Source organism: Triticum dicoccoides, chromosome 7B (assembly GCF_002162155.2).
Source record: "Triticum dicoccoides isolate Atlit2015 ecotype Zavitan chromosome 7B, WEW_v2.0, whole genome shotgun sequence".
Classification (NCBI taxonomy): domain Eukaryota; kingdom Viridiplantae; phylum Streptophyta; class Magnoliopsida; order Poales; family Poaceae; genus Triticum; species Triticum dicoccoides.
The window spans coordinates 513,823,652-513,836,866 of NC_041393.1; the positions used below are offsets into that span (position 1 = coordinate 513,823,652).

The 13,215-nt window shown below is 44.1% G+C and overlaps 1 protein-coding gene across 1 annotated transcript; it reads right to left on the minus strand.

Annotated features, from left to right (window-relative positions):
* Positions 1-1,662: 1,662 nt before the first annotated feature.
* On the minus strand, positions 1,663-9,500 carry LOC119337207 (50S ribosomal protein L1-like). Its single transcript, XM_037609326.1, has 10 exons — positions 8,849-9,500; positions 6,433-6,519; positions 5,306-5,347; positions 5,048-5,153; positions 4,807-4,871; positions 4,687-4,731; positions 4,501-4,608; positions 4,278-4,365; positions 3,457-3,503; positions 1,663-2,318 (listed from the first exon to the last, which is right to left on the minus strand). Exons 1-10 carry the CDS (start codon positions 9,407-9,409, stop codon positions 2,241-2,243), a joined length of 1,227 nt encoding a protein of 408 aa, XP_037465223.1. The 5' UTR covers positions 9,410-9,500; the 3' UTR covers positions 1,663-2,240.
* Between the last annotated feature and the right edge of the window lie 3,715 nt (positions 9,501-13,215).

Here is a 13,215-nt window from a genome sequence, read left to right on the forward strand (position 1 = left end):
GCGCGACATCGTCATCCTCCTTTCCTCCGGCTTCAGGTACGCCACGAGCTTGGGAAAATTCGGGTCGGTGATGAGGGGGATGTTGGAGGCGGCGTTCCCGAAGTAGTCGTTCAGGCCAGCGATGAGCGTGCTGAGAAGAAGCTCGTCGGAGACCTTCTCACAGAGGTCATGGAGCTCGTCAACAAGTTTCTTGAGGCACATGCAATAATCGTCAACGGACAAGTCGTGTTGCTGACACCCAAAGAACTCGCCGTGCAAGAAAACCTTGCGCTGGAGCGCGTTGTCGGTGAAGAGGCCGTTGAGCTTGGTCCAGACGGCGAGAGCATCATCCTCGGCAGAGACCACCGTGTGGAAGTGGTCCTCCGAGATGGTGGTGTAGAACCAACGGGTGAGAGTGGCGTCGATGGTCATCCACTCCTCGTCGTCTTCCATGAACCGGGAATCCACAGAGCCATCAACGTGATCCCGGAGATTGTACTCACGGAACACAAGGGAGAAGTACGTCTTCCAGGCATAGTAGGTGGGGGTGAGATGATCGAGGACGACGGGAACCCGACCGAGGATGTTGAGATCGCGGATGAGAACGGGGTCGGGGCTGGCGAACGGGTTGGTGCGGGTGGTGCAGGTCGTGCCGGAGGATCCGGGGGATGCCATGGGTGCGGGATGGGAGGTGGTGCGGCGCGGCCCGGGAGAGGCGGCGCGGCTAGGGTTAGGGATGAGGGGTGCGAAAGCGGGTAGGGGAGGTGGCGGCTGGACACGGGCGGCAGCGCGGCGGCAGCGGCGTCGGGGTGTGGCAGTGGCGGCGTGGTGCGGCAACGGCGGCGATGGCGGCAAGGAGTAGGGTTAGGATCGTAGGTATGATACCATGTTGAAGAATAAAGTTTTGGCAATGCAACTCGATGTATTGATCGGTGGATACCGCATGTATATATGCAGTACAAGGTGGGCCTCAACCTGAACTATACAAAGACTAGAAGGTGGGCCAAGATACAAAATATACATGCACAACCATATATTCAACACCCCGGCAGTCAAAGCGTCGGAGACGCAAAGACTGGACCTGAACTCCTCGAAAACAAGCAATGTGGAAGCAGCCATCAAAGAGTGCCGTGCCACTGCTACTCCAAAAGACATGTCAGCATCCTTCATTGCCTCCACAGCCTCTATGTTATCAGGATTGACCAGAAGCTTGCTGCAACCTAGAGACTGAGCCAATTGCAAAATAAATTTCAACGCCACTGCATCTGCAGGTAGTGCATCAACACACATGTGGATCTTCCAGTTACCTCTCCCTATAAAAGTTCCCCCGATGAATCTCACAACACAGCTCAGCCACACCCTGCAGTGTTCATCTAATTAAAGGCACAGTTTCACCATAAGTTCGATTACATATTTCCTTCTTGGAGGCATCACTTCGGAGCAGGCAGCTTAGAAATGCATGAGGTGTGCGTCTGATATCCTAAAATACCACATACATGTAGCACTAGTGGGCCGACGGGACAGCGCTAAACAAGCCAAAATGCATCCGTTTCAACATAATTCCTTGTTTTGTCACTAGCCTATACTGATGTTGGCCCATTAAGCAGCCAGCCCTGTCTGCTTTGAAAAGTCCCCCAGCAGGCAGCAGGAACACCACCAAAAAAAACACAGCAGGAAACAAAGGAGGTCCAAATCTTTTGACGGCGGTCACAGATATTGTATACCAACAGAGCAGAGACAACACAAACCATTTTATTTTCCCAGGTGCACAAGCTGGATGAGATGACGACCTAGAACTGCATCACACCAGCTGCAATAAATACGCTAACTATACTAACATAAGCCCAGCAAAAACCGGTTACTTCCTAGTGGACACTGATCACTCAGATGCCAGACCTATAACTAGTCTTCTCTAGTTATGCCCCGCAAGAGAAAATAATATATTCTTCTCTGGTAATGAACTCAATATTACATTGCGATTACACACGACAGACTGCTGAGCTATGAGTAGGATGACATGAGTGGGCCAGCAAAACAAACCACATAATTTGTGTGACCGTGCCGAATTTAACGAGATAAGGTTTGCTGGAAGTTTTTGACCACAAAATTATCATCCGAGCGTGTCAGAACAGCAACCCATCCAACTGCTCAGTCTGGTTATCACACGCCATGCTCCGCTGCGATAGGCCAGCCACTTGCAAGGAACTGGTTGCAAGTACCCCAAAAATAAAATGGTTCGTTCAGATTTGATTTATACTGACTTAGCTCACATGCGCCTTGCTATAGTCATCAGCAGCTGCCGATAGCGATGGTATAGTAACAGGAAATCCAGGTCCCATCTGCAAGAAAGTTCCTCCGGTAAGAGACATAAAAGATAAGAGCAATCCAAGGAGATGCTGCCCGCCGTCAAAAACCCAGGGCTCAACCCTGGACAGGCGGTGGAAACTACCAAGCTGGAGCACGGTATGTGAAAATGAAAGATGGAAGAAGTTGGGACAATGCTCGTAAGGGTTACATTTGAACATGTTTAGGTGTGATATCACAAGCAGCCTTACTTTCAGTTTACACCGCTAACAATGACAGAGCCACTAGCAATCATTGCAACTCTTGATAGTACTAACATACTGATCAAGCTGTACAAACACAGCATAGGTTTAACTGTAGCATTTCACAAGACCTCTCATGGGACAATACAGACCACCAAAGCCAGAATCATGTCAGACAACTAAAATACCATCAGGGTCAACTTGATGCAAACCATTAGCAAAGTTATCAAGTACCTAGCAGTAATTTCACCTTTCTCCGTATATAGGGTCAACTTAGAGAGAGGAAGGATCCTCGCTCTAAAGATAATAGTGCACTTGCTAGTGCTGCGAGTCCAGTACAAGCCTACTGTTTCTAGCACATTGCTCCATAACTTTCACAAAAATACTCCCTCCAAACCATATTAATTGTCGTTCATTTAGTATAAAGTTGTACTAAATCAGCGAAAATTAATATGGATCAGTGGGAGTAGCATAATGGATAAATACGCACTACTAATACTACCTACTTTCAAGAGTACAGAAAGAGTTTTGCGGAAGAAAGATGCATAATTTCAAATTTGTTTCGCACATGCACAAATAAGTGATAATGCCTGCGGGACAACTAGTACCAAAATGTCTGGCACTCAGTTTTTTCCTTTTTTCCTTTTCAGTTATGCTGATTTTCCAGATTATGAAGCCATGTGCCCTTTTTCAGTCTTCTGTAGCCTTTCATATCTTATTTTGTAGAGTATTTATTATTGTTACTCAAATGTAAAGTAGAGCGCTCCCATAATGTTGTCATAAAAAGGAATATAACATATAAGGTCGTAAGAAGATGAAAACCGAAAAGGTCTTTTAACATGTTATTAATTTTGGGTGAAATATTATGTGACATACCTAGAAAGTGAAACCAATGATACATCAGATAGAAGTGGAAGAGAAAAGAGCTTACTGTGCTACTCAGCGTGAACTTCTTCACGTATCCAACATATTTTGAAGCTGAAAGAAAGTGAGTGTTAATAGCTTGGATTTAATACCATCATCACAATTATCAGAGAAACAATATGTAAATATCAAAACGTGCATGGAGAGAAATATTAATATCTAAGAATGAGCTATTGCCTAATTCGCCATCTGAATTAGGTACTCAAATTGATTTCTTAAACTGGGCACTGGCGTTTCATGTCAAGTGTCCAAAGTATTGAAACTGACAGAGAAGGATCAAACAAAATCAGTCAGACTCAGAGTTCATACACGGAGACGAATTTTGAAACATGGTTTCAAGCGCACCAGTTATGAACAGTAAAATCAGAAAAATACTAGAAAAAAAATCTGAATATTTTTGTATCATACATGGCAGAGTGCTCTACTCGCGTATGAAGTTTCACGAAAAAATGAAATCCATGGTATTCTAGGCAAAAAAGACAAAATCGGTGCTAAAAAAAGACACTGTTCGAAGTAATTTGGAGATCCAATTTTCTTTTCTTCGCTAAGAATGCCATGGGTGTCATTTCTGAGTGCATGTGAGTAGACCAGTTGACCAAGTATGATACCCCAAAATTTTAGAATTATTTGAATTTTTGGCTATTTTTTATATACTTTCTTGTAATGGGTGTGCGTGCACCCATGTTCACCTTTGTATTTTAATGTATACCACAATATAAAATAGTTTGAAGTTCATAAATTTGTAGTTGAGTAATATTCACTAATAAGGTACAATGTTGATACAAAATATTGGTATAAGCATGTTAGCAGCACTAGCCGCTCACTTACTTTTCTTTAAGCCCACCGGCTTAGCAAGTAAAAGTGCATTTACGAAAGCACCAATATTTTCACGTAAACTCTCCTCAGAAAAATTGATCTGCAAAAAACAACACAAACTATAATGAGGAACAACACAGAATTGCAAAGTAAGGAGTTGCTTGACTATGTACATAATTATATTGATAAATTCACTAGGCATATGTGTATTAATATTGATGGCCATGTCCCATACCTTTCCAAGGCCAACATGCACTATAGCAGTTTTATCTATCTTGAAATCAACACGACCTGATTTTGCCGCTTTGACAGCACCAGAAACATCATTTGTCACAGACCCTAACTATAAGATTTGAAGTGTCAAGAAAGGCAGAAAACTTCAGTGTGATTCCAAAATAAAATGAAAAGGGAAGATGCCTACCTTAGGATTTGGCATCAAACCACGCGGACCCAATATTCTAGCGACCTGGAGAATCAGTCAGGTTGTTAATAATATGTCAACCAAGAAATAACATAGGTGTCCAAAAGCCCACACTGATACCTTTGAAAGCCGAGGCATGAACATTGGGGTTGCTATGCACTTGTCGAAACTTAGTTTGCCTCCTCCTAATATGTATAATCATAGGTGGAAAAAAGGAATTCCAATCAACAAGAATGTCAAACATCATAGATGAAACTAAGGAAAACATAGGATGGGGTACTAGGGAGTGAGAGCAGGTATTGGTGATATTCCAAGGAAAGTAAGTTCCAAAAACCGTAACATACTAAAGGAAATAAAGTACCTTTGCGAATCTCCTCAATCAGCTCGTCACCACCAACAACATCTGCTCCAGCTGCTCTAGCTTCCTCTGCTGCAGGCCCTTCCGCAAATACTGCTACCCTAACAGTCTTATAAAGAGAAGGACCTCAGCATGAAGTACTCATATAAAACAAAGGCACCATTTGGGATGCAAGAACTCTTTTTGTTGTTCCTTACGAAACAGAGATGGTGTATACCCAATGCCTGTAAAATAGGCTGTGAACGATATTTAGAAAGGTACCTTGCCAGTGCCATGCGGCAAAGTTATGGCGCCACGGACCATCTGTATGCCAGGGAAATTTTTGGTCAGTGTCAGAAGATAATTTTCCAGTAATCTAACGTTCACAAGCAGATTGAAAAAAATTAAAAAATTCATGAGGCAACTTGGCTATTCAACTGGAGAAGAATTAGTTAATCATCATTTCTTAGCATGCACAAAACCTCTGGCCAACATTTCTTCTTTATTAGAATGTGTTAGATAGGCCTCAACAGGTATAGAGACAAGACTTCAGCAGCATCCCTGTTAAATCACATAGCTTCTACACTGGCTTCAACACATTGGGGAACTTTGGTTTCGTGGCAAATACAATGTCATACACTAATATCAGCTGGGCTTTTTTACAAGAATCGACAAATTATTCCAATCAGTTAGCTTCTTACATCTGTGTTTTTGTCGTCATAACTGGTTGATCCAGTCATGAAACCCTAGATCATGCCTCGTACAGGGAAGTGCTAGCCACATGAAGGAGAAAGGGAGCACGAGTGCTGGAAAATCGTGCATGCTGAATCACGCAGCACGCAGGCTGTGTTGTTTGTGCGTGGAACCAGAAGATGAGAATATGCAATTGCATGTGCTTCAAACCTTCCAACAGAACCATGTGTACAAAATTGCACAAGTGTGTCAATTAGGTTTATCCGGTAATTGCAAGAAAATGGCGTACTACGGCACTGGAATTGCTAACCTTGCCAAATGACTTGGCTCAGTAACATGACACCTAGATGACCGTTTTTTGAAGGCACTAAGTTGACAATCAAATCGAACTTCAACAAATAAGCAAAAGATCAACAAAACAGATGCTCTGTGGGATTGATACAGAAATCAGATACTCGATGCTTATGCCACGAGAACCACAGCTTCAGCCATTACCGGTGGCTTGAGCAAATGAGCTACTGTGAAAGACCAGGAAAGATCACATACACTCAAGTGAAACCAGAGTAAACAGGTCTTGGCAGTGCAGCAGCAAATGCAGCTGGCAATAAGTGGTTCAGTAACATGGCAGGTTAAATTTCCATAGAGTAGCAATAGTGAGAAAATATGACAGGATAAAAGGTGTGCTTCAATGTACTTTTTAAAGAAGCGAAGCAGACCTGGTCACCACGACGTGGATCAACGCCTAACATCACATGAGCTTCCACTGTTTCAGTAAAATTCCGCTTCTTCTCATTTGCACTGGTCTGGAAGAAAACAACAGAACAAAGTAAGACCATTTGATTACTATTTCTTGACTAAACAATTAGATTATCAAGTTTTGTGGAACATAAAGTGTGTGAAACATAAAGCATTTCTACATTTTCCCACACTTGACAGCTTAAAAGTCATCTTATTCTTATATGTCCCATGAGAATTGAACATTGAACAAAGGTCTTGAATGTATGGAGAGAAAGCTAATGAACACCATTCACAGCTACTTTTTTTTCTCCAGCATCACAGTGAGGTTTATGTTTTATAAACCTAAAAAAATTAAGTTAAAACCCAATCACATTTGGAGCTAGGAAAAACACATATTTAGTACGATTAAGATTTTCATCACCGCTGTTCATTTTGCTGTTCCTCTTTTTTATACCTCCTAAAATGTGATAGGGTTTGATTTTCAAGTTATACATGTTAATAGAACATCACCTCCCCCACATATTCTATTTTCATAGTTATTCGACACCTCTTACACATGGTTTCCAGAGGGTTATTGCCAGGAGGGTAGTTTCCCACTGAACATTTTTCCCAAACATCCTCCACAAAACAATCTCAGAAGTAACCACAGTGTACTCTTACAACTTACAAGCGTACTCTTCTGAAAATTACACTATCCTCTCTTCAAGTATATTTTTTAAAGCTACTACACGTATACTACAGAATTCTGTCACTAATCACTCGCAGACAAAATAAGCTTTCTTAGTAATGTTAGAGATCTTGCTTCATAGGGGTGTTGCAAGACACCTAAACTGACAACTAATTGCAACTTATCATGTTAGAATCAATAATCTATTACCTAGCCGCTTGAGCAAGGACACTTTGTGGCTTTTCATCACAGAAACAATTCATCATGAATAGTTCAATCTAACAAAAAATATTGCCGAACACATGAACTTGGCTCGTTAACAGTTTTAGCTCAAAAAATCCTACAAGACTGAAAACGCTCCAAAGATCCTGTGTTCAGAATGCCCCAGGTCGTTTGTGGTAGTTCAGCAGTGATACAAGTGTATGACACATGAACTTTATTATATTCATTTAGGTTTCACTATTTCACCGTAACAGAACAACATAACGTCATGTGTAGCATCTCAAATCTCAATGCAAACCACATGCCTAGAGCGAAATTGTGGTGAATACTGGATAGAACAGTAGCTTGCATAACATATTAACATGTAATGTGCTGTGAACTCTGACATGTGAAGGTATTATCAGAGAGGCGGACACTTGGCCAGCAAGCAGAAAAGAAAATGGAGCCAGCAATGGCGCTGGATCAGGACTAGGAAGAGCAGAGGCAGCAGATAGTAAGACTCAGAGATCAGGTCCTGCCGGTCTCTGCCACAACTGAAGTAGTGCAAAGAGAACGATAACAAGGCAAGGGAGGCTTGGTCACCATTTAGTGGTTAACTAAGGGTTCAGTAAGATGGTACAATACTAGTCTAGATCAGTCAATTCCAGGTCTTCTGCTAGGGTATAAGTTGGCATCATTTTGGTTCAATCAACAAGAAAATCTCTCTTCCAGAATGTTATAGTTAACCTAATCTAGCGCTCTGTTTTTCCTACCAGCGCCATTAACATCTTGCGCCCATCACAACGCCTATGAACTTTCCCTACAACCTAAGGGCAAAAACAAGAATGCAATGAATGTTTGTATCATCTACATACAAAGATCATATGCCAGTTTGAGAATGCTCAACTTATTTTAAAGCTGTTGTGGAGAAACTAGAGTCTTGTTTGCATACAGGGTGTTGATGTTAACTAACATGGCAAAATGAAACACAGTTCGATATTTCTTCTTTCTTCTGTTAGCAGAACAAGATTTTAAACTATGTTTCTGTTGATTATAGCAAAATCAGTTAGCCAAACAGGGTAATAAGTCAAATCAACTCAGGTAAAACAGAATTGTTATAACCAAACAACAGTGCCAAAGGCAGCATAAACAAAATGGATTTGCTAATTCCCATTTAGATGAGAGCTAGACACACCCTAAACAAAATAGGAGCATTCTTCCTAGTATGATAGAATCCACTGTCACAGCAACAACAACAAAAACATACATCAAATTCGTCTTAATCCCATCCTAAAATTTGTAGTCGCATTCCAGTTAAACTATGGCTATTTCACCAACACTCCTTCCCATTGACTAAACAAACAAAATCATGCTACTTCAAGTGAGGTACTCTTCTCGATGTGAAAACCTTAGTGCTATGAAACCATGTCCAAATTATACAAAGCTATGATCCCCAATTGGAACATAACGAGATTTTTGATTTGCGAGTTTGAACCTCGATGAACCGAATCACGAGAAGTGCAGACCTTGATTTCGCGGAGTGCATCGACGAGATCAATGGCGACCTTCTGCGGCCGCTTCGCAACGGGTATCAGCGATGGGTACGGCACCGTCTCCTCCTCCACCGGCACGCCGAAGATGGATCTCCTCGACCGCTCAGCATTCATCTCAATCCGCTCCGCCTCGCCGCGCAGATCCTGCTCATTCACCCCTTCCCCAGCCCCATCTTCCGCTGGACGGTCTTCCGGAAGTGGCGCAACCCTGCTCGGGTACGACACCGGCGCGATCGCGGGCCCCGCGTCCTTGACGAACCGCACCTCTTGCCGCGTAAACTGCCGCGGCGGATTCGGCGGCTGCTGCTCAAATCTCCTGGGAGGCGAGTCCTGCCACCCGGGGCTAGCGCTCCGGGCATCCGGCGAGGAGGCCTCCTCGGGTGGGGCCTGCGGCTTCGGGGCGTAGGAAACGGGCTTGATGGTCGGCGGTGGGGGGTCGCCAGAGTTGGAGGTGGAGAAGCGGAAGAGCGGGAGGAGGCGATGGGGATGCGGGTGGTAGCGGGAGTGGGAAAGGAGGAGGCGGAGGTGAGCCATGGTGAGGGCGTGGCGGCGGCCGGCGGCGAGGGGTGCGGCGTGGGGTTTAAGTGAGGAAGCGATGGGAGATGGACTGAAATGGGAGGGTTTCCCCTCTCATGGGCACTGGACTGGGCTCGATCTGGTGCACACTGCTATAGCACGAGTCGGCCTACTAGGACGTTTTGGTTTAGGCCCAACTAGCACTGCTATAGCACCATCCAGTTCGGCATCAGCAATGGTGTTCAGACACATTACAGACCCAACAACACTTAAGGCGTTTGCCGTCAGGGAAGCATTGGCTCTAGCGGACGACTTGTATATTCAGAGGATTCATGTTGCATCAGATTGTAAGGTGGTTGTTGATGACATTCAGAAGCATCACCGATCAAGTTATGGAGCGGTAATCCAGGAGATCATTACTCATTCTTCTTATTTTACGTCGTGTAAAATAGTTTATGAAAATAGGAGCTCAAATTTTGAGACTCACAATTTAGCGAAGCATGCTCTTACCCTGGAAGGTGGCCGCCATGTTTGGTTAGGTCACCTGGGAAATCTTTCGTCCATTTCTGTAAACATTGTGACGAGTTAATAAAGCTTCGGTGAATTGTCTCAAAAAAAAATCCAGTTCGGCACGAAATTCTAAACAACAAAAAACAAAAACAGTTCGGCACGTTCCCTTCAGTTAGTTTTTTTTTCTTTCTCTCGGCGGCGCCACTGCCGCCGTTGAGACTCACCTTCCCTACCATGTTTTCCTTGGAAGAAAGGATTATGGCTGAACAAGGGCGATCTAGATCGCTACCCCGTCTTGGTCTCTTTCGTTTTGGGGAGTGGGAGGTCTAGGGTTCTTCCGCCCGACAATGTTGTTTTCTTGGGGCTAGAGATCTCAACGGATATTGCGCCTCTGGATTGTGGCTCTATACGGGAGAAGTGGAAGTGATGCTTATGGATCTAGGCATACAGGAGGAGGAACTCGACGATGTCATGGTGAAGGATGAATACGCGACCCCGCTGAAGCAACTAGATGGATGGTGTTGGTGCAATAATTTACCTCCTTATTTTTTGGAAATTGTTGTCATAAACAGTGTGGGGACTAATATATTTGCTAGTGCACACAGAGTGACAAGTCCCTGAAGTCATGAGGAGTTTGGTACAAACTCCGAAGATAATTTCTTGCGTGGCAGCGAAGATTAAAGTGACCCCCCAAAAATTGCTGACGTGAAGCAATTGGTTCGGTGCTTGTCCGAAGAAATTGACTGCAGCCGAGAAGTTTGAAGGCGAAGCAAAGACATAGTATTTGTTTCGTAGTTCATCTTTCTGTTTCTTGGATAATAGGACCACCGTAGTATTAAGAGGGTATAGTGTTAAGCTTACGATTCTCTGGTGCTAAACTCGAATCCTATGAGAGATGAGAGAAATATCTTTGTGTTCCGAATAAGTCCTTGTTAGCAAGAGATGAAATTCTTCTTCGTTGCGAGAGATTTGATTCAGACCGAGGAGTTAGCATTTCTTGCTCCGCAAGTAATGTTACCATTGTGCTAAAAAATCAGACCATTAGAAGGTTCATGAGGGAGAACTCTATAAGTTAAGCACTACGGGGAGGAAGGAAGACTATTACTTAAGAAGATACACTCCGGCATGAGCGGACATCACGCCACTGCTCGGACCATGATCGGCAAGGCTTTTCCAATTGGTTTTTATTGGCCAACTGCAGGCGTCGACGCCTCTGCATTAGTACAGTGTTGCCCAGGCTGTCAAGTGTTCTCCAAACAAAGCCACCCCCCCTGCAGTCCTCCGCCTATCACTATAACTTGACCTTTTGCGATCTCGAGGTTAGATATGGTCGGCCCACTCAAGGACGGATCAGGAAAAAAAATCTACTTGTCATGGTGGACAAGTTCACTAAGTGGATCGAAGCAAAGCCAGTTACCTTGGTCGGAGCCATCCCAATAATTGAGTTCATCTCGGGGTAGTGCACCGCTATGGTATCCCGGACAGTCTGATCACAAACAACGGGACAAACTTTACGGCCAAAGAGGTCAAAGCATGGTGCGCAAAAATGGTATCAAGCTCGACTACGCGTCGGTATATCACCTGCAGTCAAACGGGCAAGTGGAATGCGCCAATGGACTAATTCTCAGTGGCATCTAGCCTAGGCTAGTACGCTCCCTTAAAGAAGCCGACTGCAAATGGGTAGAAGAACTTGATTCCGTCCTCTGGGGTTTGTGCACCATGCTGAACAGATCCACTGGATATACCCCATTTTTCATGGTGTACACCGCCGAGGCAGTACTCCCTTGCGACATCATACACAACGCACCTCGGGTACGCACGTATGAAGAGAGGAAGGCCGAGTTAGATTGATAGGATTCCCTGGACACCCTAGAAGAGGAGCACAATGTTGCTCGGGCACGATCTTCCATCTACCAACAACAAGCCCGATGATATCACAGTCGGGATGTTCGTGCAAAGGACTTCAACGTAGGAGACCTAGTCATGAGGCTTCATCCAGAGAAGCAGAAGCACAAACTCTCCCCTAAATGGGATGGGCCATTTATCATTGACCAGGTCCTCATTGGAGGCGCCTACCGAATTCGAGATCCAGTGGATGGCCGTCTAGAACCCAACCCCTGGAATGCAGCGCTACTCCAATGTTTCTATGATTGAAGCCCCGAACACTGCTCATCTATGTACATACACCACTTTACTTTTCTCTTGTTTTTATGTTTTAGACACCTCGGGGACATCTTTTGAATGACCTCGAGAGCAAAAACCAGTATGGCATGTTCTTTTCAAAATATGTGTCGTTCCACCTCTTACACACTATTGTCTTTCAAGCCAAAATATGCATCGGTTGGACTTAAGATTTTGCCAAGCTGGATTGCCCGTCTCCTGTGCTTGCCCCTTACATTCCCGATCATTCGGCTAAGGGGCAAAGGGAGCACCGCTGTGATTGTTACTCCCTGGTCAGGCGGCATAGTACCTCAGACGGACAAAGCCGAAAGCTAGCGCTCTTAAATGTACAAATCATTCAGCCATGACATATGAATAAAGTGGACGGGGTCTTTCAAACCTCTACCAAGGGCTTTACCCGCGAGGTCGTCCGCCTTCAAACTCATGTGCCTGACACAACTACTCGAGGAAAGGAACTGTTGGAAGAACTATTTTTCTCGGAAGACGTTTCTTACGTTAAACAGTAATATAACATAACTCTCTGCCTCACTCTTGTCGCTCAAAACATATAGCTGATGACCCACAAGTATAGCGGATCAATTGTAGTCCTTTCGATAAGTAACAGTGTCGAGCCCAACAAGGAGCAGAAGGAAATGACAAGTGGTTTTCAGCAAGGTATTTTCTGCAAGCACTGAAATTACCGGTAATAGATAGTTTGGTGGTAATGTAATTCGTAACGGGTAACAAGTGACAAGTGTAGCAAAGGTGCAGTAAGGTGGCCCAATCCTTTTTATAGCAAAGCACAAGCCTAGACAAACTCTTATATGAAGTAAAGCGCTCCCGAGTGACACATGGGAATTATCATCAAGTTAGTTTTCATCTTGCTCGTATGATTCGCTACTTCGATAATTTGATATGTGGGTGGACCGGTGCTTGGGTGGTGCCCTTACTTGGACAAGTCTCCCACTTATGATTAACCCCTCTCACAAGAATCCGCAACTACGAAAGAAGAATTAATATAAATCTAACCATAGCATTAAACATGTGGATCCAAATCATCCCTTTACGAAGTAATGCATAAACTAGGGTTTAGCCTTTTGTCACTCTAGCAACCCATCATCTACTTGCTACTTCCCAATGCCTTCCCCTAGGCC